This window comes from Corvus hawaiiensis, chromosome 16, assembly GCF_020740725.1.
Source record: "Corvus hawaiiensis isolate bCorHaw1 chromosome 16, bCorHaw1.pri.cur, whole genome shotgun sequence".
NCBI classification, from domain to species: domain Eukaryota; kingdom Metazoa; phylum Chordata; class Aves; order Passeriformes; family Corvidae; genus Corvus; species Corvus hawaiiensis.
The window spans coordinates 13555500-13576737 of NC_063228.1; the positions used below are offsets into that span (position 1 = coordinate 13555500).

A 21238-nucleotide genomic window follows, 5' to 3' on the forward strand; every position below is an offset into this window, starting at 1 on the left:
CACCACCTGGTTTCCCTCTGACTCCAGCATGGATCAATGCACAAGCCAATGTCCCCCACGTGTCTGACACAAATCACCTTTTCCCAAGAGAATGTCCCCAGCAGTCAGGATTAGAGCTATGATATCAAGGATGCAAGCTGGTTTAACCATTAAATAAACTGGCTTTATCCCTTTCCAAAACTGCTTTAGGATACTATACAGAAAAGAAACCTGTGGTCGCAAAAATTGGCTGGTCTTTTAACATAATTGTGGCCTTCAAGGTCTTTTTACCAAACCAGTTTGTTATAGAATTTGATTAGAAACCTTATGGCTTGTGGTAAAGGAAGGAATCCAGCAAGAAAGTTCTGTAGACTCCTCCAAATTAAGCTACAAAGTTCATCTGTCCAGGCTATAGCAACAGGAACACATGAACAAAGAGGAAAAAAATGTTTGAAACTTGTCTGAAAGACACTGGAGTTTTAAAGGCAACCTGGATTGTCCTTATTTCCCACTTTTCTGTACTTCTGACAACATAACAACTGTGCCTCATAACTACGTCCTCACACAGCACAAGCTGCCAGTTACTTCTGAATCTACAAGCTCTTGCTCTATAAACAAAAATCTTGCCTGTCAGCCGTGGAAAAAATAACTATTTTATTAATAAATGTATTTATATTTCAAATGCTGAACAAACATTGTGATCTCCTTTGGAAATAAGAATTTTTAGCAAACAAAGCGAAAAAGAGAGAAACACCTGAATGTTTTAAGGCACAGCAAGTCAGACTTTGCATCACAGCTGCTGATATTTGATACAGTACAGCAAATATTTCACACCCAAAGTGGTAACAAATGCGAATCTTACCGGTTTCTCTGCTGAAGGGATATTAAATATTCGTCATGTTTTTCATCAAAGTCAGTCACCATGTCTTAACATAAACCTGAAATGAGAATATAATGGTCACACTGAATGATTTATATGGAGTACCACTGGTTTTGCACCCTCAATAGATGAGAAGGCTATAAACTGAAAAACATTCCTGCTTCAACCACGCATAAAGCTGTCAGGCCTGTAAATAAAGCTCCTGAAGAACAGAGGGAACAGTGGTTGTTTTACTTATTTTTCAGAACCCTTCACAATCTACTGAAAAACCAAAAAACACTGAAAGTGGAAGGCATATGCTATAACAAGTTTATTTATAATCCCAGACCTGGCAAGCAAGACAACCCTGGGGCACAGCTGAAGGGCTGTGCCCAAAGCCCAGCTGTGGAAGGAATTCTCTGAGCTGCTACTACTCGTTAGGTCAGTTTATCCTACAGCTTATTCACTGCAGAGGCCGTATATCTATAAAGTGTTTAATTAAAGATTTTACCTGGCTTGCCATTCAGGAAACCTGAGTTTTTCCAGCAATCCTCGCCAAGCCGCACCTGCTAAGTTGTGCGGGGGTGCGCTCTACATTCTCAGAAGTTTAAATGTGCCACCAGCACGTTTCGTTGAGCTCTGTACCAAAGAGAGAACCCCGTGTTTTGTGTCTTACCGACCGCGGGGCAGCTCTGCCAGAGCCCGGCCCCGGCCCGAGGCACGGGGGGAGCGCGGAGGAGCCGCGGGCACAGCCCCAGGCCGGACACGGAGCCGGGACAGAGGCCCCACATGGACACGGACCCCGCAGAGAACCCCCGGACAGAGCCCCCAGCGGACAATGACCCCCGACAGAGCCCCCAGATGGAGCCGGGATGGACACTGACCCCCGACAGAGCTCCCGGACGAACAGGGACCCGGGACACAGCCCCCGGGCAGAGCTCCCGGACGGATACGGACCAGGGAAAGAGACCCCGGACGGACGGAGATCCCGGAGCAGAGTCCCCGGACAGGGACCCCGGACACGGCCCCCGGGCAGACACTGACTCCGGACACGGCCCCCGGGCAGACACTGACCCAGGACGCGGCCCCGGGCAGACACAACCCCCGGCGGCGCGGCACGGGCCGGGCCTGTTGCTCGGTCTCCCTGGCGACGGTCGCGCCGCCGCCGCCGTCAGTTCCTGCGCGCCGCGAGCCCGGAAGCGGCGGCGGGGGATGGAGGCGATGGAGCCGCTGTGGGCGCTGCTGGACGAGGTGGCCCTGGAGGGGCTGGACGGCATCACCGTGGCCGCGCTCTGGCACCGCCTGGCCGCCCGCTCGCCGCCCTTCCCGCTGCCGCTGGAGCCCGACACGCAGCAGCTGCTCTGGGCCGCGCTCAGCGCCCAGCCCGACGTGCGCTTCTACCTCCTGCCCCGGCCGCGCCCGCCGCTCCGCCTGCACGACCGGTGAGGGCAGCGACCGGGGGCGGCACAGGCCCCTGTCCGCCGGGGAACCCGGGCCTGGTTGCTGGGCGAAACATGGGCTTGGTCGCCGGGCTAAACCCGGGCTCACTGCCGGCTAAACCCGGCCCGGTTGCCGGGCTGCCCCTTCTCGCCCCGGCTTTTCTGCAGCAGCACTTTGGCGGCCGGTGGCAGCAGGCAGGGCCGAGGGTGGCTCTGAGCTGCTGTTTAGATATTATAAAAAGAATTTTCACTGTTCGGGGGGTCAGGCATTGGAATAGGCTGCCCAGGGAGGTGGTGGAGGCACCATGCATGGAGGGCTTTAAGACCTGGCGCTGGGTGATGGGGTTTAGGAGTCACAGTGGTAGTGCTGGTGGATAGCTGGATAATCTTAAAAGTCCCTTCCAATTTTGATGATTCTATGATTTAGGAGAATTTTTTGAGTCCTGACTTGATTTCCGTTCAAATGACTGCTTTCTGCTTAGGTACAGGCAGAGTTTATATGTCCTGGTTCAGCAGGGTGGACGTACCTGTGAACTACATGTTTCTCGTATTCCCACTACTTTTCTTACTCTCATATGCTTGACCTTTCAAAGATTAAATAATGCATTTGCTTCCTTCTGTCTCCTGCATGCTGAAAAGGTTTGGTCATGCTTGAGGAGTGCAGCTCTGCTCTTCGTGTTTTTCCAGTTTGGAGGTTTCAAAGGAGCTTCATTCTTCCAAGATACATCTTAGAGGTATCAGCATTGTTTGTGACAATCTTGTATTTCTTCTTGCTTGGTTAAATGTTGGCTTTTTGCTTTTATTTCAGATATGAAGAAATAGACCTTGAAACAGGAATATTGGAATCCAAAAGAGATCCTGTTTCTTCAGATGATATTTATCCTGTCCACATGATTTTGGATAACAAAGATGGCATACAAGGTTCCTGCCAATATTTTAAAGAGAGAGTAGATATCACTGATCAAATAAGGAAGAAAGATTTGCAGCCTTGTTATACTTACAAAGAAGCTGTTGAAAAGTGAGTGAAATCCTTATATCTGGCATTAAAATATTTCTAAGTTTTGAAATTTAGTCCTTGCTCAGTTTGTACAAATTATGTCAAGAATGGTATTTGTGGAGAGAAAGGGATTGATCTCTCTATTTTTATGGAGCCAATAACAATACATTACTTTTCCTTCTGTTTCTTAGATGGGGAGAGAAATTAGTCATTGTTGCTTCCCAAGAGCAGCGTTACAGAGCTTTAATAGGCTGGGAGGGGGACCCTGACTTGAAACTCCCTGACTTTTCCTACTGCATTCTGGAGCGCTTGGGCCGAGCTCGGTGGCAGGGAGAGCTTCAGAGGGACCTTCACAGTGGGGCTTTCAAGTAAGTTTGTATCTTGCTCTGTGGATTAAATCTAAAGTTGTTTTTAAATATTCCTGTGTATTGATTTGAACTCTCATCTGTAGTGTTTCATCCTTACTACCAGGAGTACTTAGTTCTGGGAGCCTGTTTGCTAGAACTGGTCTTACCCTTGAGTTTGTTATCCTTCCTGATATTTTCTGAGAGCCAAAAATTTGTCTGGTGGGTCAATACACAGGTTTCAAATTTGTGGAAGTTCCTGCTTTTTCTAAATAACTTTTTCTTCAAATTTGAGATGGAAAAATGATTTTAATTTCCTTTTCTAAATTGCTGGCTAAGTATCTTGCACGAGTTCTGAGGGGATTCTTGGATGGCTGCCTTTTGTCTGCAGCATCTGCCTGTATGACATCTCCTCCATTGAGTGGGAGCCTGAGTTACCAGCTCCCAAACTAGACCATGTATTTTGCTGATGGAAGAGCATTACACACCTTCTTAGGAACTTCTGGATGTGTTCTGAAGTTCTGGAGAACATCAGCATTGCTCTAAGGATTCACTGCTTTTAGGACATACATGGGTTGTAGCTTGCACACCACCTGGCATTGGTTTTTTGCCACTTAAGAAGCTCTTGTAGGTAACTAAGATGATGGGGACAGAGAGGAAAACTTTTATGGATGCTTTTCTGTCAGTTTGGCGGCCCAAGTCAGCTCACCAAGGAGGGAGATGAATACCAGAGCTGTTACAAGGAGGGCAGTGACTGCAGCATAGCCACGAGTTAGAAAGAGAGGACGGGAAAGGAGGGCATGGGGATACAATGCTGATTCAACTGCCTCATCAACCCATGTCATGATACTCTGTGTATAAAGGCTCTAGGTTAAAATCAAAGGTATTTCTCTGTTTAATTGGATTAACTATGAAAATGAATTTCACAGGTTTTCTTAATTGTGGCACTTCCTAACTTCAAGGTGTCACTTTGAAAATTGCCATGTGTCACTAAGGCCATAGGTAATATAGGTAAAGTGTTCTGAGTACTGGATAATTAGAATTTGTTTGCAGAAGTCCTATTCCTATAGATACCTTGCCATCTTTTCTTTAGAGTGGATGCTGGAAAACTTCATTATCACAGGAGAGTATTGGATAGAAGTGGTCTGATAACGATGCAGTCCCACGTCATCCGACTGCCAAGCGGAGCACAGCAGCACTCAATCCTGCTACTTCTGACTCGCTTCCACGTTGATAGGTATGGTTTAAGGGTCTCCTGGGTACCCTTTGACCTTTTACAATGATGAAGGATTGTTCTGTTGTCACAGAACCATCAAAGTTTCCCGGAATTGACTCTTTTCAATTTCTTTATTAACTTCTCTTCCAAATGTCGGACACTTTAAAACTTGTCTTGGAGCTGTAAACAACGGGCTTTTCTAGTGCCTGTCACCTGCCTACATAAACATAACTCTTCTTTTTGTAGCACTAATCACTCAGTTAATTTGGACTGTTTTCACTTAAACACGTTTCTAGTAAATTCTTTGTTTTGTTTTTCTATCTTGTTTATGATTAGAACTTGTGCTTCTGTGGGTTGCCAGTGAAGTAACAGCTTGGGCTTAGTCATTGTTGCCTCATTTGAGGTCTTTTCCTAGAGACAAATTATCTCATGTGCTATTCACAGGAGGAAAAGAAAACTAGAATTCCTAAACGAATCTGAGAACACTTAGCATAGTTTCTCTAGTGACTGACAGTTTCTAAAGCTACAACTCATGTTTATGAAGTTATATGCATACTTGCATGTAAAATAATTCTCTTTCTTGGTTAGGAGGAGCAAATATGATATTCTGATGGAGAAGCTCTCAAGTATGCTAAGTGCTCGTTCAAACCAGATGGAAACACTAGGAAACTTGAGGGAAGAATTGGTGAGATTCATTCCTCTTTTCAAATTCTCACTCAGTAGAACCCAGAGAATGAGTATCAAAGGCCCTCATTCATACTACCTGCTTCTAAAGTTGCACAAAATTCTGGGGTAAGATATCAAAAGAAGGATCTCAAAAACCTACCAGATCAAGTTGCTGTTGGTGTTTGTCATGGGGGAGGAGTTCTGTTCCAGCCACAGCTTCAGAAATGTTTTGTCAATGGATGTCATTGTGCAGTTCTTACTTTTCCAATGCTGCTGTTTGTGTGTGTGGCAGAGTTGGAGGGATACAACACACTCAGGAACATCTCAGGTTCTGCCCACTGTCTGCACTAAGTTTCAGTTTCTTTCATTCAGGCTTTTAAGTTTCTTATGGATATCTTACCCCAAAATACTGTGTTGTAAGAACAGGTGGTAGAATGCCTTTGATAACAGTCAGCAGCAGGTGAAGCTTTTGGGCTGCAGTGACTTTTGCCATTTCTCTTTGCATCAGGGCCTTTGTGAGAGAACCTTCAAACGTCTCTATCAGTACATGATGAATGCTGGCCTGGCCAAGGTCGTGTCTGTCCCCTTGCAAGACATAAACCCCAGTGGAGGACCCTACAAGACAAAGAAAGGTGACTGGAACAATGGTTTTGCTGTCTTTTTGTGTGATTACATTGATGCCATTCTATCTATGAGCTTCATATCTTAAAAGAGGTGTAAGTAAAAAATCTGTTCATGCAATTATGTAGATAAATGTGTTACTGAAGTTAAAATGCTGCAGCCCACTTGAATTAAGCATTTGCTACAGATTTTTAAGGAGTGAATGCCACCAAGTTTGTTGGATATCAGTGTAAGCTGTGGTCTTGGGACCTGATAAGACTGCTCAAGCCAATACAGAGTAGGAACAAAGCAGTCTGCTGACCTTTCAGGTTGAAGTTAAATGACAAGTCAATAAACTTGGCAAAAAAATACAAAAAGTTGTATTGAAAAGAGGGATCATTATGAAGTTAAAAACCAGACCATTCTTGGTTACAACTTTTCCTGAAAGTCATGAGAATGCCAGGTTTCTCTGAAAAGTTTCCTGTCAAATTATGGAAGTAAGGTCTTGCAGCACTTGGAATTCACACAACACAGAATATTCTGAGTTTGAAGGGACCTCCAAGGATCATCGAGTCCAAGTCTTAAGTGAATGGTCTGTACGGGATCAAACCCACACCCTTGGCATTATTAGCTCTCACCATCTCTCACCATGCTGAGCTGATATCAGCATTGAGGTAAGTGAGATACCCAAGAACTGCTATCCAAAAAAGCCTGCTGAGGGTTGGTTTAATGCATAACCAGCTTTGAATTCCGATTTAATTGGTTCACAAGAACTGCTGATAACTTCCAAACAAAGAAGAGCAGGACTGCATGAGGGAAGAGAGCAAAAGAAAGTAACTGTTCTCAGAAAAAGCTACAGATAAAACTTGCACAGGGGAAAAAACTACAAGAAATAATAATGGAAAGTATGAGAGAAGGTAGTACCACCAGTGGAATTAATGCAATTCCTGAAAGAAATCTAAACCAAATCCTTAATCACAGAAGATCCTAAGAGGCAGATTTGCAAGGTTACAAAAAAAAATAGTTCTGAAAGATGAACAGTGTCATTTTAGAGATATAATGAACTGTTTGTGAGAAAAAATAGTAAGTCTGATATGAGCTAAGCATTGTAAATTATATAATCGTTGTGAATAGGAGTGATCTTAAAGGAGCAAGTGAAAGAGCCAGTAAAACCATGAAAAACTCCAGAAGGCAAAAAATAGTGCCAATTACATGGAGTTGGATTAAGGCTCTTGATAAGACAAATTCCTTCAAATCTTTTAAGTCCAGGGAAGGGAAATTCTCTGCAGGGAAAGTGTGTTTTGACCAAAGAGAAGCAGAGGCCGAAAATAGGTACAGCATCAAGCATGGCTGAGAGAGAAATGACCCAGGTGTTTCAGGGATGTTCTGATGAGCTGCAAACACTTGGAAATAAAACCCAAAAGACTAGACAGCATGCCTAAAAGACAGTTAACAGGCAGTGGTAAAAGCATTTAACTTCCAATTAAGGTATTTACTTAGAAGACAACAAAATACAAGTCCAGTTATAAACTTGGTGGCAGCCCCCAAGGCAGTGGTGTTTCATGCTCTGAGACTGGCAGAACAGCAGCTGCATTTGCTGCTTAAGTTTGTTGTGAAAAATGCCACTGGGTGAATCTTTCACTTGAATGATAATTCCATCCTACAGATGTAAAAGCTGAAAATCCACAAAAATGCCTTAAAAACACTAGGTATTAAAGGAGGATGAATTAATAATAGCTGATTTTCAGCAGAGATCAAGATAGTTTAATCTCTGGAGTTATACAGGAAAGAAGATAGAAATATGTGGGATGCACTGAGGATGAAGCCAGAGCATCTGCTATGGGAAGAACATTGTTGGGCAGCAGGAGCTAAAGAAAAAGGAATTGGTTTGTTTTGGGAGATTTTTTTTGTTGTGGGGAGTTTTTTTGTTTGTTTTTTCAAATACTGCTTCCAGTGAAAATTAATGGTCTGTAGAAATACAAAGGATATAATAACAGTGCTTGCAACTCTACCAAAATGTCAGCACTTAAATCCTAAGCGGCATCCTGGGGAAAGGATTCAGCTCAAGGGAAAATAATGGAATCATCTGGCCTGGAGCACAGTCACATGGTCCAGTGACTGTGGGTTAACTTTGTGTCAGTTGCACATCAGTAACTGCTCAGATACATAAACACAAGATAAAATTCATCAGCTGAAACCTTGGTGATTTTAACTAAAGCCTTCACCTGGCATTTTCGCAGCATTCTGTAGCAGAGGAGCAGGGATGGCTGGAGGTGTTGCCCCACTGCTGCAGGATGAACTGGCTACTGCTGCAGCAGCTGCTGAATCACTGCAACTTGCTAAGGTGGCAGTGTCCAGTGACCCAGTTCTAGTTACCACTGCTCTGAAGTGGTGCAGCAGGAGCTCAGTGACACTGAGGAGAGCATCCTTTACCATCCTTCACCATGGAGCAGGATCTCAGCTCTCCTGCATCTGTCCTCACTCTACCCTTTGCTGGAAGGGCCCAGTGAGCGGAGAGTTAGCATGGCACAGCTGATGGACTGTAACATGCTAGGATGTGGAATTAAATCATCTACAAGAATCTTGTGGCTGGTGGGCAGCAGTGTGTTCCGTCCTTGTAAAAAGGAATGGGTTTATACCCAGCGAGTGATCTCCCAGTCAAATATGTGTTCTCCAGGTGTAATTCTGGGGATGAGCACTCAATCCATTTATTTATACTGTTGAAGTTTCTCCTACTGGGCAGTCCTAGCATTGGCACAGATGTGAAGATTTGGAGCACCTCAAAAATTCAGCTGATTGCCAGATTCATACAAAGAGAAAAGCTGTTGCAGACCTTTCCTAGAAATTCCCAGTTGTCCTTAGTCATTTGTTCCCCATTGCACTGCTACTTCTTCATGTTGCTGAAAGAAGTGTTTAAACCTGTGCACACCCCCTGCACTTTTTTAGGAGGTGTTACTAACACTCATTTTTCGCAGGGACTGATGTCATGGTCCGTTGCCTCAAACTGCTGAAGGAATTTCGGAAGAAAATGGAAGATTATCATGATGATGATGAAGAGATCATCACAAAAGTTGTCCAGCCTGTGGATATTGTTTGTGAAAGGGATATGCTCACCCAGGCTTATCAGCTAAGTAGGTGATGTAAGACATCTGAAGACTTTTCCCATTACCTTCTTACTCCTTGTAGTATAAAAGAAATGTGTATATTGCAGATGTTTTTACATTCTGGTTGCTTTTGTATCAGAAAGTGTCAGTTTTTCATAGCAAAATGAGCTTTATGTCCATATCAGACTGGAGGTGCTGCTACCTGTTAGCCCTTCCTGGAAGCTTAGCAACTCTTCAGTACCACCCAGCAGAAACTGGATGTTGTGATGGGATGAGAAAAGAGGAAGAAAACCACGTTCCTTATTCTCCCTATCTCTTTTCCTTTCCAAATGGAGAAATTAATATCTAAGTGTGGAAAGCTGCCAGGGGAAAAAAAATTATCTGTGCTTCTAATTTGAATCTGTCACCTCCATACCTCATTCTGCTGGGCACTGCTTCATGTAAAATTGTGGTTTATGACAGTATTTGGCTGAATATTTTATGTGTGTGTAAAAATGTCTTTAGTTAGTGGGGAATCTTAAATTTAATATTCTGGCAGGTACTGCTGTTTGGGAAATATTAATGTATGTAGAAAAAAATACATATATAAAATTCAGTCAGATTATTTCCCTGAGATATTTTTCTGTTTTTCTTTCTGCAACAGTTGAAAGTAGAGGAACCAAAGGCATTTCTCAGGCAGAAATTCGCCTGGCTATGAATGTGGGGAAACTGGAAGCAAGGATGCTCTGTCGTCTTCTGGACAGGTACAAAGTTGTCAAGGTAAGGCTAAAATAAAATAATTTAGATACTTAATGAAACTGAAGATACAACTGTGCTTACTCTGGGAATAACGCTGTTCACCTCAAACATTAGAAGCAGCAGAGATTTGAGAGTGACAGTGAGAGAGTCCTGGTAAGATGGAAAAGAGAATTAATTCAGTTGAGTAAAAGGTGTGTAAGGCAAGGGTTCGGTACTATGATTGTAACCTTCTCTAATTAGAAGACTGAAGGATCTTCTCAAAGACCCTCTGTCCATGTAAAGTCATTAATCTACTTGCCTTTTGAAAATGCCAGGAAAATCGGGAGCAAAATACTTACTTCTCTAGGAGTTATGATGATTAAACTTCTTATTTCCAGATATTTCAATGTTTTCTTCATTTCACAAGACAAATCCAGCTGTCCTGTCTTGCAGGCACCCAACAGTCCCTTTCCACAAAGGCAGGATGATTGCCATCTTCCCTCAATGGGGAAGTTTTTTAGAAAAATCTTGTCATTTAGTAAAAAGTTCTGTAGAGTTAAAAAACAAGCTGTGTAAACCTTTAGAGTATCTTTACATATTTTTCCTTAGTCAGCAGTGAAAATGAAACCTTCCCTTATTGATTGATGAAGTGCTGGAGTTTGTAGATCCTTGAAAGCACCTGCTGTTGCAGACAGGGCAGCAGCACTTCCACTGTAGTCTGAGTCACTCAGAGAACTGCAGTGCCAATATTTCGCAAACATTTTTGTTCTGAAAAAAATTGATTTCCACTCTGAATACACACAGTTTGTTCTTCCTCAGACTTTTCTCTGTCCCTCATACCATAGGAGTTTTAATCTAGTACACTGGTAATGCAGATTTATTTATTTTTCAAGCACAGAATTCCTTTTGATTTCTCAGTGTGAAGGTTAGGGACATTTTTGTTACTTAAAAAAAAAGAGTAACATGGTATCTTTTGATGTGGGGGAATAACATTTAGAACATTTTCCCACTGTTGATGCTGGAGAACACTGCAAGAATGGAGAAGCGAGGTGGTAAAATAACATTCCAACTATTTCCTTAGGGTTTTATGGAGGATGAAGGTCGGCAAAGGACAACAAAGTACATTTCCTACATTTTTGCAGAGGAGAGTGATTTAAACCGTCAGTTTGAGAGGGAGAAGGCCAGGAGTGAGCAGTTGGCTACAGTTACTTTGGCTCTGGTGCCAGAAGATTCCCCACGTGTGGAAGATGTGTCTCCTGGAGAAGATGAGACTGTGGCCTCAGAGTCTGACAATGAGGAAGAAGGGAAAAACAGGAAGAGGAGAGGAAAAGGTCAAAAGACCAACTCTGGTTCTCCATTGAAATCAAGTGTCCAAGGTGATGCCCATCAGACAACACCGGCCAAAGGTAACTTGTGATTTTGAAATTTGGGGAACCTCCTGCATTTTTCTTATGGATCATTTTATTAAAGAACAAATAGCATGATATTAGCTTCCATTATGGTTTTTGGTCACATATTTATTTTTAAGCCTCTTTGGTTATTTCCCTGCTTTCCCCCCAGATTGCTATGGTTTGGAACACCCAGCGTGGTAACCTCTGGCGATTCCCAGGGCTGAGGTGTGCCCTGGTGTCTGTGTCCCAAGTAGTGTTTGTGCTGCCTCTCCTGAGCCCATGCCATGTCCCTCCTTTTCCCTGTGTAAATGAAAAGGAGCTCACACACTGTGCTCCTTGGATATTCAGGGTTGGGATGACTTGACCCACAGCCTTAACTCACCTGAGTATTTTGTAAAGAAAAATATCTTGTCCCCTGAAGTTAGTTACCTCAGCTTTTTCTTAAGTTATTTGGAACATTTTGGTGTGAAAGCTACCAGCCTTTTGGAGGCATGTTTTTAAAAGATATGGTGGGGCGTTTTTTACTTAATTTTTTTTTTACCTATTTAAAAATGTTCCTACAACTGCTCTGATAAACTCCAAGGGAAGAGAGGGATCTCTGTTTTTCTATGTAGATTATCTTTGGAGTAATACTAAATTCTTATTCTCATTCTGCTTTGAGACAGAAAAGTGAGGTTTCTGGCAGAACCTGAGAATCTTTGAGACAGAAACTCTCCTTTCTTCAGATAGCAGTTTCTGGATAAGCCCTTCATGACTTTCCAAGCTGTGAAAAGGTTTCTGCGTGGAGAGAATTATTTGATGACAGAGAGTTCACATTTTTTTAACTTTACTTTTGGAGGCTGAATGTGGTCTTTCATGGTCAAACCACTGCTTCCAGCAGGGCAGAATATGTGAAAAGTGTCGCAGAATGCTTTTAAGTGCAACTACCTGGGTGGATGGGACAATGCCTCTTAGAAAAGCTGCACAGCGAGAGCAGAACAATTACAAGGTTTTTTGCTCTCAAACCAGGCTCAAAGCCAACAGCTGTGAAGTCGCAGGGGAAGAAGCAGCCTTCCCCTCAGATTCTTGAAGATCCTGAGGAGCTCCCAGGCAACATTTCGGGGGAGAGTTCTACTTTGGGAACCCTAAAGCAGGAGTCCAGTGTTTCCACCTGTGCTCATCCCACGGATGAAGATGGAGATGTGGCTGTGGTGGAGGAAGTCAGACTTGAAGATCCTAAGGTAAGATCAAATGTCTTAATATCTTCTTTTTGTACAGCTGTCTGAGTTAAGTTTTATGCTCTTATAGCAAGACTTCAAACTAGAGTTTTGTATTTATTTATCAAATTGTTTTGGGGTTTTTTGAATTAATTTCAAAGTGCATTCATATTTTGGCTGCACTGCATTGTAGTTGTAAGTGAAAATTTTTCCAGGAGATAGGAGGGTAGGTGTCCAAAATACAGTTCTGGCTTAGTTCCCTGGTGCTCTCCAAATTCTATGTTGACTTAATGCATGTCATTACTTAATGTAGCACACACTACATTATACCATCCACTCCTGGGAAGGGGAAATAAGGGAGAATCTCCATCTGAGTAGTTGGTTATAAATAAACCCAGCCAAACTCAGAATTGCTTAGCTGTTCCTGTGTGAGGAGCCCCCGTTAGGCTGCAGATGCTGGCTGGTTGCTGTCCCATTTTGATTTGCTGTGCTGTGCCCCAGAAGCCCTGTGGCCACAGGAAGGAGAAGCGTTCCAAGGCCGCAGCGGTGGAGAGGCCCCACGAGACCTACAGGCTCCTGAAGCGCCGCAACCTCATCGTGGAGGCCGTGCGGAACCTGCGCCTCATCGAGAGCCTCTTCATGTGAGCCAGGGCAAAGCAGAGCCCGGGGAGGCTGAGCCCTTGGGGTGGGGAGAGCACTGGGTGCTTATTCCATTCTGCCTTTTCTTGTCCCTGGTTGCACTGACTGTAAGGATGGAGAGGCTGGCACAGGGAAGGTGTGGGGGGTTGAATCTTAATCAGCTGTTTGGAAGCAACAATAGTTCCATGCAGATAATGTCACAAGAGTGCTTTTATATGTCTCATAAATAGAGATCAGAGAACTTACTCATCTGTTCACAGTAGGCCAGACTTGGGGCCACACTGTAAGGTACAGCACTTCCCTGCTGCAGAATTCTTTCATCTGCATCAGTTTTATCTCTGCATGCTTTCAAAACTTGTTCATGTGTTATTCTGTCTGGAGTGGAGAGACTCAGGTCTTCATGTCACTCATTACTGGTCACTGGCATCCTAGCAGGGCCCTCAAAGTTTGCTTTTCAGTGCAGTTTTATGTGGTACGGTTATATGTCTTCTCCTGACACCTTATCAGAGCTGGAGATACTTCCCTAAAAGTTACAATGTCTTTCAGCCCTTTAAGAGTTCACCTCCAAAAAGAAATGGAAATTCTGGTGCTCTGCTGGATCCTAAATTGGCAGTACTGTCTTGTCACAAATAGGATTGCACCATCCATCTTCTCTGTCAGCACAGAAGATCCTAGCATGCCAGTATAGCCAGGGCTGCTTGCTGTAGGAATTTAGTCAGAAATCATGGCCTTACTCTCCTCTGGTCTGAGAATTTTGAAATCTTCTGTCACCTTCTTTAATTGCTGAGTGTTGTAAAATTAGAGCCTCATCTGGCACCAGCCTCATCAGTGATTGATCAAGTCACATCCAAGCGCAGGCCTGGAAGATACTTCAGGTCTTGCTGACCCTTCAGTGCTGCCAACAGGTTGTTCACAGGTTCCCTCAGAATCAGTGGAAGTTCTGTCCCTCCCCAGCCTCTGCCAAGGAAATGTACGGGTGTTTGCATTCCATTTGTTAATTACCAGGATTTGGTAATCTTTGGGGAAAGTTGAAGTCCATGTGTACATTCAGTTATTGCTTCATTCCCTTATTATCTTCCAGGTCTTTTTCAGAATTGATTCCCCAGGATTGAAAGAGCCCAGAACTAGGGTCTGGGGCATTTGTGGGAAAGTGCATGGGGAGAGTAAGGTGTGAGCACAGCCCTGCCACTGTGGCAAGGGAAGAAGGGAGAAGGGAGCTGGCTTCAAGGGGTGGGATATGTGGATCTGTATCTATGTTGTGAATGCAGGAGTAGTTTCTGTGCTCTGAAACCACTGAATAAACCCTTTCTGCCTCAAGCTGAACTGAGCTCACAACTGCAAGAACAGACTGCATTTGTTAAATCACCAACCTAAAAATGCTGTAGGTTCTCCTGATCTTAGGGAAGCTGGATTCATAATTGCACTGTAGCCATGCACAGAGGAATCAGGCATTGAGAATTTGCTGTCAGAACAAGCAGTTCTCCCCTAACAAGGAAAAGCTTGAGTAGAAAGAAAATAGGGCTGAAATGTAAAGCGAAGTTCCCAGTTGTCTTCAGCAAAAGGGAAGAGAGAGCAGGGACTGTAAGAAGTAGAGAAAGAAATGGCCATTCACCCCACATCCTCTAACAAACTGCTTAGGGAGTTTGGAGCATTGCTGGGCTTAAAATGCAAGGTATCTGGCATCTTTCAGACTTCAGAAGATGGTCATGGATCAAGAGAAGCAAGAAGGTGTCTCCACCAAGTGCTGCAAGAAGTCCATTGTGCGGCTGGTGCAGAGGCTGGCGCGGGAGGGGCTCCTCAGGCTCTACCGCACCACGGTCATCCAGGATGGCATCAGCAAAAAGGTGACTGCACAGACACAGCATTTAGCTCATTTATCACAGCGTCCTGGGCCTTTTTACTGGAATGTGTGGGTGACTTCACTTCTTGTGGCACAAGCCACAATGGAGCTACCCAGAAGCTTCATGTCAAACTAAGCTACTGTGAACACCAGATCATTGCTTTCTGTTATTGTGCTGCAGGTAATTGAGACCAAGGAATAGGCCAGAGATCAAAGTCTCTGAATCTCCCTTCCGAGAGGTTCTGCTGCTTATCAGTTCTGTGATTCATGGTTCTCTCCCTGCACTGTCAGGCTGCACCATAATTCTATTTAAACCCCTTTTGAAAGCCAAGAGTGTATGAAAAATCCTAAGTGATCTTCTGAGTTGAAATTTTATAGAATGTGATTTTTTTTTTTTTTTAAAACAAAAATCCACTGTTAGTGAGGTTTATGGAAGTCAGATGTCTGTGGTTGTAGAGCTGAGACTTGTTACTTACTCTAGTGTGAAATGCTCATAAGCAGGGAATTAAACACTGAAAGTTACCTGCTGCATAATTAGTGTAGAGCACATATGAAATCTCACCAATCTGAATTGTGTGTGTACCTTCAGCAGCAATATCTGTTAGCTTGGCCTTATACCTAATGAGTTCTGACTTTTCATTTATCCCTCTCAGCCTAATATTTACAAGTCAAAGTATTTGTTTCTCAAATATTTCAGATTTTAGAAACCCAAAACCCAAGGTTTGTAGAAATGCCATTAGCAGTTTATTGGTACAAAGACCATGTGCTTTGACCTCTTGCTTAATACAAGGTAGCAACAGGAGTTTTCATCCAAAAGTGTTGATGTTCTGTGAATTATTAAAACCATCATAGGATTCATCCATTGTGGCTACTGCTAATTAACTGTTAATCTCAGATAATTTATGCAGCTGATTAAGAGCTGATATCTCCACAGACACCTTTTTTTTGTGTTCTGCTGCTCTGAACAGGTGGAGTTCGTTGTGCACCCCTCCGTGAGCCCAAGTGATCCCCTGGTGAAAAGCGCCATCGAGCAGGTGCGGTTCCGCATCTCCAACTCCAGCACTGCAAACAGGCAAGTCAGGGATGCCTGGGAGGCTTGGGATGGCTTGGGGGGAGCTTGGCTTATCTAGGATGTAGAAATACATGCAGAGGAAGTAAACACAAGGTAAGCAAAAAAACCCCAAACAAACAACCTCTTTAGCAACAGAGGAATGGAAGCACAACGCTGAGGAGATGTGCTGATGTCTCCTGAAGTCAGGGAAGAACGGGAACTCTGCTTATTTTTTACCTAAGTGCTGTGTGGCTTTACTGCAGGATTAAAGTCCCCCAGACACCAACATCCCAGGACCTTGGTGAGGAAGAAAACCAGGGGCAAGAGGCAGTTCCTGATTCAGGAAAAACGCAAGAAAGCTCATGTAAAGCTGATAATAATCGGGCAGGAAAAACTGATGAAAAAATGGGCATAACACAGCTAAAGAACTATCACCCTGTTACAGGTACAGCTAATTTTGGGTTTTCTGTCATCCTTCACCTTCCCACTTATTAGTAGTAATAATTTTCAGATACAAGTGGGTTTTTTCTTCTCCTATAGAAATCAAATTGGATTTATATTAAACGAGTCTCACTATCCAATGTTTTCTTGCTGCTTATGTTTTTTACAATTGTGAACTGGAGCATTTGTATTTACTACTCCTTCTTTACTATTTGTAACTTATATTTACTTTCAACTGCCCATCTTTCCTTCCAGTTTTCTTCACATTAGTTTCGCACAGGGAGCTGTTTCTCCTGCTCTAATCCTCTTTTTATTTCTGTTTGGTCTTTAATCTTCCTTCTCAGTTCCAGGACTTGGACGTTCTCTTGGCTTTCTTCCAAAAATGCCTCGTTTAAGAATGGTCCACATGTTCCTCTGGTACTTAATTTATGGACACCCTTTAAATGAAACACGGCAAAAAGGAAGTAGTGATGGTGAGAGAACACAAGGGCTGGATGAGAATGCAGCTGTAATTGAAGCACAACCAGATGGGACCTTAGAAATTGTGACAACTCTGGTGAATCCTGAGACCTCTGCACAGGAGACTGAAGTAGATCTGTCTCATCAAACAGGTAAGAAGTGGCACATCCTGACTTTACTACAGACTTTCCCAAAAATAGATAAAAGTCTACTTGAGAAAGGTTTGAAAATCAATGGTTTAGAGAATTTTCAGGTCGTTGTAGATTTTAAGACTGTGAACTGCCAGTTGTGTTCTGCTTGAACACTCAGAGTGAAACTCTTGGTGTGGGTGTTGGGTTTGTGGTGTGAGCCTGAGCTGGTGTTGTTGTTCCCAGTGTACGTGGATGACTCATCATGGATGCGCTACATCCCTCCTCTCCCAGTCCACAGGGAGTTTGGATTTGGATGGGCTCTTGTCAGTGACATTCTCCTCTGCTTGCCTCTCTCAGTCTTTGTTCAGATTGTACAAGTCAGCTACAAGGTACGGTGCTTTTTTGTTTACTTCAAAGTCTGGTGATGTCAGCTGTACCTATAGGCTGGAAAAAATATCCTCTTACTCTGTTTTAGCAAAACTAGACCCCGGAGAGGAGAGGAGACACTGCAGTCTTTTACAGAAATAGTTGCTCTCACAGGTTCACTGAAAAAAAAATGTATAGCCCTGTAAAACTGCAAATTCTTAAGCTACTATTTTGCCAAGAGCTTTTTGTAATCTCTCTGAATCTTCTGCCTCATTGATTAACAAGAAAAATGTTTAAGGATTTTACAAAAGCAGTAAGGTTTGCTTAGAAAATATTTTAGTAGGCAGTTCTGGTAGCAGAGCTTTATACTTCAGGGGATAGTTACATTTTGCATTTTGGTTAACTTCTGAAATAATTCTAGGTGGAAGGTCTGGAAGATTTTTTAAATGATCCACTAAAAAAGCACACTCTGATCAGATTTCTTCCAAGGCCAGTCCGACAGCAGCTCCTCTACAAAAGGTAAGCAGATGAGTCAAAAAAAGTGGCTCTAGAGAGGAACCAGCAGTGGCTGATGGTTTTCTCAGTTATTTCCTGTTTGTGTCAAAGAGAACTTTGGCACATAAGACAAGGATCATCAATCCTCAAAGGATAGTGTGCCAAACTGTATTTTTCTCTCCCAAATAGAAGGTAATAAGAAACTAATAAACAATATTCATGTATGCTGTCAGGCAGTGCTTGAGAGCTGGGAGGTTCTGTCCTTCATAACTCACCAGCAGGATGTTGCTTCTGTATAAAACACGCTCCTGACTGCTGCTAAATTCAGAATTTAATAGGTTCTAAGTGTTGCTGTCCTTCATAAATCTTTCCAAAGGTGCCACATTTCCCAGTTCCTGCTTCTCACACATTCATTTTCTCCTCGTACTCTCCGTGGCATGTCTGCCATGGTTTGCCATTCCTCTTCCAGGGGTGTAAAACTTGAGACTGGACTGAAGAAAGGAAAGTGATTTGAATGTGTGGAATTGAGAGCACCATGTTAGCTTTCCCCAGAATGTCATGCTGACAGTTTGTGAATGGTTGGAGGTTTGTATGACATTTTCCAGACCTGCAAATGTGCCTTTGGTGAGGGAACAGGGCTGGGCAGTATCAGCTGCCAAGGCTCATGGGGAGCCCAGGTTTGCAATTTCAAACCTATTGCTAAATCTCAGAAATGAGAAAACTGGATTTATGGCATTTTCTGAAATCTGCAGGCTCCATCTGATGGGTTGATGCAAGACAATATGACACATAACCAAGCTGTCTCTTCAGCCTCTATTCACTAAAACTTCTTAACTGAGCCAAATTTCTAGGCTTGATCTTTCTGACCCTCAGAGAAAACGCCTGCCAAAATCCAACTCCCATTTAACTGCATTTAATTAGATCTTAGTGAAGGTAAACGTGGGCAAAGCTAAGTTTTTACAAACTGCCTCAGAAACTAAATCTTGCAGAAGGTTCCTGCAACTGCCAGAATTTTGCCATAGATGGAGTTATGCAGGATGGGAAATGTTGCACTTTTTGTCCTGCCAAAGCTTTGAGCAACTGAAAGCAGTTTCTTGGAGCAGTAATTTTAAACAACCTGAACTGCAAGAATCATTGCCCGGTTCTTCATACATACACATATGAAGGCCTGTATTTAGCAGTCATGTTTTGTTACTCCTGTCTTCTTTACATAACATGAAATTGTCTGCAGATCTGCTGTTGACCATATTTAATTCATTCTTACATATGTTATTTCTGGCTAATTTTCATTTCTGCAAGCAAAATTTTACTTAGTATTTAGCTAAATTACTGGGTTTGTGATTTGAGGAAAGGAAATTTGGACCCTTGGGGTATTCCATGTTTTCCATAGGCTGGTAATTCAAGCAAAAATACCACTTCAGAAATTCTACAGCTCGGTGGTTTGCTGAAAGTTCAGGTTGCTGCGTGAAAATGTTGTATTCTCTGGTATCATTTTTCCTGTTTTCCTGAGTGCTAATTGTAACACTCCTACCATTGCTACAGGAGGTACATCTTCTCAGTGGTAGAAAACCTTCAAAGATTATGTTACATGGGACTGCTGCAGTTTGGCCCAACAGAGAAGTTTCAAGACAAAGACCAGGTAATTAAAAAAAAGAAAATTTAAAAGGCAGTTGCTCTTCATTAATTTTTCAAGATCTGGGCTTCATAATTACCTTAAATGAAGTACTGATTTTTCAGATGTATGTGCAAACCTCCAGATCCAAGTGATATTTTAAGTTGTGCAGATAATTTTTCACCTCTTTCTCTGGAAGGGAACTACTCAAATGTATAATGCTGAACCCTGCACACAATAATGATCCAGGAGGTCCCAGACTGGCAAGACTTAATGAAAAATGAGTATGACACATTCTTTTCCATCAAGGTGTTAAGCTTGGATGTCTGACACAGAATAAAGGCACTGTTCAGAGTAAAATAATGACATTCATATGCATCTTTTTTAAATAAAGAGCACCTGCAAAGGAGAAAGCAGACCAGACTTTATGAGGATAAGAAAGGTGATGAGGCCCCCAAACACACCTATTCATATCCTGAGTGAGGACTTGTAGGAAATAGCCACTCTCTGTGGAAACTTGGACTATCCTGTGCACAAGGCTGAAAAGAAGCTGTTCTAAATCTAGAAAGGAAATTTCTGGATTGCTGTCAAGGGAATTTGGGAATACAGTGCAGTAGTGTGGGAATGGGTGTGGCCTCTATCAGAGCGGTGGCTAGGAACGGCAAAGACAGAAACTGTGCAGTTCTAAACCAGCTGGTGTGTCCTGCTGATGAGGCAATTTCAGTGATGTTTACAGCCTGAGCTGTGCTGTGTCTCACAGGTGTTTGTGTACATGAAGAGAAATGCTGTGATTGTGGACACCACCATCTGTGACCTGCACTACAACCTGGCCCAGAGCAGCCGCCCCTTTGAGCGGCGCTGGTACGTCCTCAACACCCTGCAGGACGTGGAGAACTTCTGGTTTGATCTGCAGTGTGTCTGCCTGAACACACCCCTGGGTATGGCACAGTTGTACCTCCTGAGCACCCTCAGTGCCCCTTCTGGGCACACCACAATTCCTCTTCCCTTCCTAAAACTTGAGTCAGGCTCTGTTTTGTCACTTGTACTGTTTTGGAATGTTGTCCTGTGCATCACAAAAAAAAATGTTGGGAGCAATGTCCATATAATTCTATGAAGGTGTGATCCACTTGTGTTCATGGCAAAGCACTGCTGCCCTGTTGGAAGTATCAAAATTGATAGAAGCCCTTTTCTGTAAGAAGCAGGCATGTTGTGTTGAGAAGAGGTAAAAATGGTAGTACTGTTTTCAAACTAGTACATACTGTTTGGGAGCAGTAGTTTGCCAGAGCAGGGTGGATTGAAGATAAGTTGAATTCTGAGTTGTCATGCTGAGAGTGAAACCCCTTTGTCTGTCCAGGAGTTGTCCGCTGTCCTCGGACAAAGAGGAGCAACCTTCCAGGGGAGGAGACTGCTGTGGATGTAGAAAAGGAGCAGGAGTCAGCAGTGAACAAACACAACCTGGAACGAAAGTGTGCCATGCTGGAATACACCACGTAGGTCACCTTGGCCCCTGCTTGGCTTCTTGAGTAGGGCTGGCAAAATGAACTGTTCAGGTGTTGAGGATGTGACTCAATAGCAACAGCACTTAAGACTCAAGCATCTCAGCGGGGTATTCTGTGGAGTTCAGAGGTGAAGTGATTCACAGGGGAGGTAGTTCTGTTTCATGTTCCCAGTAACTTGTCTGCCAGGCAGGTTGTGG

At 43.3% G+C, this 21238-nt stretch overlaps 2 protein-coding genes across 6 annotated transcripts in view; one reads left to right on the forward strand and one right to left on the reverse strand.

The window, feature by feature from the left end:
- The window catches only part of LOC125334495 (katanin interacting protein), a 58312-nt gene extending 56321 nt beyond the window's left edge, over nucleotides 1–1991 (reverse strand). The window contains exons 1-3 of one of the 4 annotated variants that reach the window (XM_048321350.1): nucleotides 1913–1991; nucleotides 1350–1477; nucleotides 842–917 (exon numbers count right to left, since the gene is read on the reverse strand). In XM_048321350.1, the coding sequence (XP_048177307.1) occupies nucleotides 842–903 (62 nt within the window). In that variant the 5' untranslated portion in view covers nucleotides 904–917; nucleotides 1350–1477; nucleotides 1913–1991. Of the gene's footprint in view, nucleotides 1–841; nucleotides 918–1349; nucleotides 1478–1722 lie in introns of all 4 variants that reach the window. The other 3 variants (XM_048321351.1, XM_048321349.1, XM_048321348.1) reach the window with 3 other exon arrangements.
- Nucleotides 1992–2038: 47 nt separating this feature from the next.
- Nucleotides 2039–21238, forward strand: part of GTF3C1 (general transcription factor IIIC subunit 1) — a 37968-nt gene continuing 18768 nt past the window's right edge. Inside the window, exons 1-20 of one of the 2 annotated variants that reach the window (XM_048321346.1) lie at nucleotides 2039–2280; nucleotides 3086–3295; nucleotides 3466–3642; nucleotides 4712–4855; nucleotides 5423–5519; nucleotides 6009–6132; nucleotides 9076–9231; nucleotides 9848–9963; nucleotides 11003–11327; nucleotides 12321–12532; nucleotides 13010–13149; nucleotides 14838–14991; nucleotides 15956–16059; nucleotides 16302–16483; nucleotides 16824–17090; nucleotides 17313–17458; nucleotides 17857–17954; nucleotides 19473–19569; nucleotides 20303–20480; nucleotides 20897–21032. In XM_048321346.1, coding sequence (XP_048177303.1) covers nucleotides 2051–2280; nucleotides 3086–3295; nucleotides 3466–3642; nucleotides 4712–4855; nucleotides 5423–5519; nucleotides 6009–6132; nucleotides 9076–9231; nucleotides 9848–9963; nucleotides 11003–11327; nucleotides 12321–12532; nucleotides 13010–13149; nucleotides 14838–14991; nucleotides 15956–16059; nucleotides 16302–16483; nucleotides 16824–17090; nucleotides 17313–17458; nucleotides 17857–17954; nucleotides 19473–19569; nucleotides 20303–20480; nucleotides 20897–21032 — 3293 coding nt within the window. In that variant the 5' untranslated portion in view covers nucleotides 2039–2050. The remainder of the gene's footprint in view (nucleotides 2281–3085; nucleotides 3296–3465; nucleotides 3643–4711; nucleotides 4856–5422; nucleotides 5520–6008; nucleotides 6133–9075; nucleotides 9232–9847; nucleotides 9964–11002; nucleotides 11328–12320; nucleotides 12533–13009; nucleotides 13150–14837; nucleotides 14992–15955; nucleotides 16060–16301; nucleotides 16484–16823; nucleotides 17091–17312; nucleotides 17459–17856; nucleotides 17955–19472; nucleotides 19570–20302; nucleotides 20481–20896; nucleotides 21033–21238) is intronic. The other variant, XM_048321347.1, reaches the window with a different exon arrangement.